This window comes from Echinops telfairi, unplaced genomic scaffold, assembly GCF_000313985.2.
Source record: "Echinops telfairi isolate 266 unplaced genomic scaffold, ASM31398v2 ScPeMD7_28;HRSCAF=97, whole genome shotgun sequence".
NCBI classification, from domain to species: Eukaryota; Metazoa; Chordata; class Mammalia; order Afrosoricida; family Tenrecidae; genus Echinops; species Echinops telfairi.
Window position 1 is genome coordinate 4,332,853 of NW_022103925.1, and position 5,517 is coordinate 4,338,369.

The window sequence follows — 5,517 nt, forward strand, 5'->3', positions numbered from 1 at the left end:
GAGCACTGCTCTATTTGAGTAAGGAGCACTGCTCTATTTGAGTAACGAGCACTGCTCTATTTGAGTAATGAGCACTGCTCTATTTGAGTAAGGAGCACTGCTCTATTTGAGTAAGGAGCACTGCTCTATTTGAGTAATGAGCACTGCTCTATTTGAGTAAGGAGCACTGCTCTATTTGAGTAAGGAGCACGGCTCTCATTGCTGTGCTACTGTGTCATTACTCAATCTCACGGAGGGCTTCCCTCACCTTTGCTGACCCTCCACTTGACCGAGCATGATGGCCCTGTCTAGTGTTGGCCCTTCCCTCATGACGTGTCCAGAGCAAGTGGCCGGGGGCTTTCTGTTCTATGCTGCACGCAGATCTCAAAGAGTTGTGACGTGCCGTTATTTTGGGATCCCTACACGTGGTGACCCCATGTGACAGCAGATGCCCCTGCTCCGTGGGGTTTTCTTGGCAGTGGTCTTCATGGAAGCAGACCACCGGGTCTTAATTTCCGTGATGGCGCTGGGTCGGTTCTACTGCCACCTCTTGGTTCCCACCCAAGTGCGAACCACTCACACCATCTGGGAACCTCTGGGCGGGTAGTACGCAGCCACAACCCTCACCACTACTACGTGGGCTGGGTCTGGCCATCGTCCGAGTTTTGTAAGAGTAGGAACGGGAAATCCCAGAAAGGGCGAGAGACATGTGCTGGGGCCACCCAGATCATAAGGCGAGGAGCCAGGATTTGAACCCGATGGTCTGACTCCACTAAAAGTGTGTTCAGCTGATATTGGACAGGGGAGGTTTTGCTCCATTGGGGGTTCCTTCCTGGGGATCCGAGCTGGTTGGGGAGAAACGTAATCAGCATCTTAAACCACCGCCAACCAATCCCAAGGGTTTCTCCAAAGGATTGACCCCCATTGAATGTCATTCCTGGCCTCCCCCCCACCCTCCACCCGCAGCACAAGGAGCAGCGAAGAGAGCAGCTGTCCATTGGCGAGGCCCCCCAGCATGCAAAGGACACCAGCCAGTATCTGGGCCAGTGGCGGAGCCTGATGGCGGACCAGAGTGCCGCCCTGGAGGAGCTGCAGGAGTGGCTGGACCAGGCCGCGCTGGACGACCTCCAGGCCCTGACCCTCTCTCTGTCGGAGAAGGCCACCGAGGAGGTCCAGCGCCTGCAGAGCTCGGCGATGACCCAGGAGCTGCTGCGACGCAGCGTGCCCTGGCTCTTCCTGCAGCAGATCCTGGAGGAGCACAGCAAGGAGATGGCCTCCCGGGCCGAGCAGCTGGAGGGCGAGGAGCGGGGCCGGGGCCAAGAGGGCGCCCAGAGCCCACGGCAGCGGCTGAAGGAGGACGCGCCGGAGGCCTCGATGGAGGAGCAGGCGGAGCTGAGGCACTGGGAGCACGCCGTGTTCACGTGAGTACCCCCAGGGGGCGCCGTCTTGTCCCACCGGTTCATTCCTGGGGTGTCTCCTTGGATGACTTGCTTCTGGAAGCGCACGCACACCTGCTCCTCAGGTGGAGGCGCAGGTGGAGCTGGCTTGGTTGCACCCACGGATGCTGCGGTCTGTGCACATCGCAGGTTTGAGGCAACCATGCGCGTCTGGCGGGTCTGTGGGCAGCACTCTGTCGGCAGTGTGCGCCCGCGCTGTGGGTCTCTGTGCCCCACGTCGGCCCCTCTCGGAATCGTCAAGGTTTTCCATCCTGCTGCTGGCATTTCCCAGGGGACAATCTAGTGTGGAGATAACTTAAAACAATTTTTTAAATTGAAATCATTGTACTGGGGGCTCATACAGCTCTTATCACAAGCCACACCTGCATCCGCTGTGACAAGCACATTTGTACATTTGTTGCCACCATCGTTTTCAAATCATTTTCTTTTTACTTGAGCCCTTGGTAGCAGCTCATTTCCCTGCCCCCCTCTCATGAAACCCTGATAATTTATCACTTTTTTCATGTCTTACCCCCACAGAAACACAGGGAATCCAGGACAGATAACCCCCCCAGCACCAATGACGAGAGTAGAAATACTAGGAGGGTAAGGGGAAGGTTGGTGAGAAAGGGGAAACTGACCACAATGATCTACATATAACCCCCTCCCAGGGGACAGAACACAGCAAAGTGGGTGAAGGGAGACAGTGGCCAATGTAAGAGAGAACTTTTATATGCGCTGGGAGCCAGGAAACTCGTGCGACTCGCTTCCCTATGGAATTGGGGGTCCTCTCTCCCCGACGTCGGCCTCCAGCGAGCCACCGCGGCTCAGCACGCTTGCTGCTCTCACCAGACGGGAGCGGCATAGGGGCCATGCGTCACAGTGGTAGAGGCGTGGGAGAGTTGGGGGCGGCAGGGAGGGTGACAGGCGGGTCCTCGGCTTCTGGTGGCACTCCCTGCCCACTGGGATGCTCCACAGGAGCAGGATGAGGTTGAGTCCATGGCTCTGTGATGTTGTCAGAGGTCCGGCCCTTGCCATCGCTCTGCTGTCACCCCGGTCCCTCGTGGCCACAGGATGGCTGCCGCAGTGCCGGCGATCACGTGCATCTTTTCCCAGCCCCCGGGAAAGGCACCTTCTGATATCACGGGCAGATCGACATCGTAAGCCTGCGCCCAGACCACTCCATGTCCACTAGAGTGGGTGGTCACCTTGCCTGAGACCAGAGGGCAGCAGGCTTTTTCTCTATAGGGTGAGGTGGCAACTGTTGTCAGGACCACCCTAGCCCGGGTCCCAGCTACTCTGCACTGCTCCGGTGGTGTGTGTTCAGGCAAATGAGCATGAGAGAACTTTACTTACAGAAACAGGCCGGGGGCCACACACGGGCTGCCCTTTGCTCATCCTACCTTTAGACCAGCCAGGAGCCTACCTTCAGACCCGGCAGGGGCGTGGGTCTTCCTGTCCCCAACATTTCTGGAGGGCCAAGCCATGATGCAGCCAACGGGGGGCCAAGTGGCAGGACTCTGGATCACGTGACCCACCATCTAGCAGGGTACCCACTTCCCAGTGTTGACGAGGGATGGAATGCATTCAAAAAACCCCAAACTGACCACCATTAAGTCAATCCTCACTCACAGCCACCTCGTGGCCAGAGCGGAACTGCCACATGGGTTTCTGTGGCCGCACTGCTTTATGGGAGCGGAAGGCTTGTCTTTCTCCCTCAGAGGGGCTGGTGGGTTTGAACTGCCGACTTGACGGTTAGCAGCCCCCACGAAACCACTCCCACACTAGGAGCCCTTGATGAGTGAACAGAGGAGGGTCAGCAGAGCGTGATGCTGGGAGGGTGTCAGTCCAGGCACGCACCAGTTCGAAGACGTCTGTCTCCGCTGGCCGCGGTGGCTGCAGACAAGGCCTCGCCCCTCCACTCCTCTCCTTAGAGGGCCTTCAAAACACAGCGGAATCAAAACTGTGGCTTCCCCCTTGGGCATTGACAGAGCGGCCCTGCCTGCCAGCCCCGCCAAGAAGCAGCAGCCTGCCGGAGCAACTGCATCCTGGGCCTGTTTCACGAGAATTCCAGCCTCTCGCCTTCCCTAGGGAACCCAGAACTGTGAGCACCGTCTGTGACTTCCACATGGCCGAGTCCTCCACCCTGCCACGGAAAGAGGGGGCATTGGGTGTCAGAGTTGTTAGGAGGGTTGGAGGGGTAGGGGTGACCTCAGCCCCTCAGAAGCCAGCCCGGGGCAGCTGGGGATGATGATTTCCCTCCCCACCCCCCGTCATGTAGTGGTGACGCCTTGGCCTGCTGACCACAGGGTCGGCGGTTTGAGACCACCAGCTGCTCTGTGTGAAAAAGATGGGGCTCACTCCTTCCCTAACGAGTTACAGTGTCAGAAACCCACAGAGGCAGGTCTACCCCGACCTGTAGGGTCGTTGTTGGATGGCACCGATGGCCCGGCAGTGAGTTTGGGTGCCGTTAGAAGAGGTCAGATGCGGCACCCACATCGTAACATTCTTGCCCTGGGCACCTATCCACACGCATGTGCCGGAGCCCACGGATGCAGCCGCGGGCGGCGTCCGTCCATCTCCTTAAGGGCCTTCCTCTTTGGCCGCCCCTGCACTTTCTGAGGCACAGTGCCCTTCAGAACGGGGGTGGAGGCGTGCATGGTGATAGAGGCTCGCCTCTTTGCTCCTGACACGGTTTAACGGCCCCCCTTGGCCCCAGCATGCCACCGCCATTGTCCGGACCACTGCCGTGACTGGTGCCCCCCTCCCTCCCTCCCTCCCTCCCTCCCTCCCTTCCAGGAAGCTGTGCGCCGCCGCCTGTTCCCTGTCGGAGGAGGAGCTGCTGAGGGTGAAGCAGGAGGCCCAGGGCTGCCTGGCTCAGCTGGATCAGAGCCTGGCCCTCCCCAAAGTCCGGGCCCGCGTGCTGCTGCAGCAATGCCAGGCCGAGTGGCGAGAAGCAGAGTTCTTGAAACTGGACCAGGCCCTGGCCGCCCCCGAGCTGCAGGTAGGAAAGGAACCAGACTGCCCCCCTGGACTACAAAGGTGGGGCTGACGGGGCTGCTGCCCCCTTCCCAGGGGATCCCGCTGCTGCTCCCACTGCCCTGCCAGCATCTCTTCCGCCCCCCGTGTGCCCACCCCCATCCTCTGCACAGCCCTGGCTGGTGTTTGCTGCTCGGACTCCTGGCCTCAGTCTCCCCCTCTGTCAAAGGAGGCCTCTGCTGGACGACCGTGACCCGCAGGGTTCTCATGGACCGACTTTGGGAAAGGGCTCTCTAGGCCTTGCTTCCTAGCCTGGAAGCTCTGCCTCCTCACCACCCACCAGCCTCCACCGACAGACAGACAGCTGGTGGCCGTGATGAAAGTGGGATGGCAGAGATTCCTGCTACTGAAGTATCGTTGTCCCACGCAGGGGCATTTGAACACAGTTGCTTGCACGCCCCCCCACCCCACCAAAAACAAGCAAACAAACAACCAAAAAACCAAACCCACTCCCCTCTAGTCTATCTGACTCAGAGCGACCCTACAGAGAGCTTCAATCAGAACCAAACCCACTGCCATCACGTGGATGCCGTCTCATGGTGACCCTGTAAGGCAGCGCAGAACGGTCCCTGTGTTTCTGAGACTGTAAATCTTACCGAAGCAGAAAGCCCCACTTTTCTCCCAGGGAATGGCTTGTGGTTTTGAACTGCTTACCTTGCAGTTGGCAGCCCAGTGTGAACCCACTACACCACCAGGGCTCCTTATAGAGGGTCCAGGAGGCTGGGGATCTTTACTGGAGCAGACAGCCTCCTCTATCTCTCTCAAAGAAGCTGGTGGGTTTGAACGACGGTCCAATGCTTATCCGGTGAACCACCAGGGCTGGAGCCCCCACACGGACCCAAATTTCTGAGGCTTCCTCCTGTCGGTTGTTTGTTTTCTGTGGAGAGTGGAGTCCTGGTGTGTGAGTCTGGGTAGACTAGAGAAACAAATCCATCGAAACTCATATGTGTATAAGAGCGAGTTTTATAGAAAAGGTGATTGTACATTAAGAAAACATCCCAACCCAGTCGAGTCCAAGCCCATAAGTCTGATATTAGTCCATATGTCCAATATCAGTCTGTAA

The 5,517-nt window shown here is 58.3% G+C and overlaps 1 protein-coding gene across 1 annotated transcript in view; it reads left to right on the top strand.

Moving 5' to 3' along the window:
• EVC2 (EvC ciliary complex subunit 2) overlaps positions 1–5,517 on the top strand; it is a 113,501-nt gene that overhangs the window by 77,055 nt on the left and 30,929 nt on the right. Inside the window, exons 12-13 of the mRNA XM_045289481.1 lie at positions 946–1,400; positions 4,215–4,419. Of these exons, the coding sequence (XP_045145416.1) occupies positions 946–1,400; positions 4,215–4,419 (660 nt within the window). The remainder of the gene's footprint in view (positions 1–945; positions 1,401–4,214; positions 4,420–5,517) is intronic.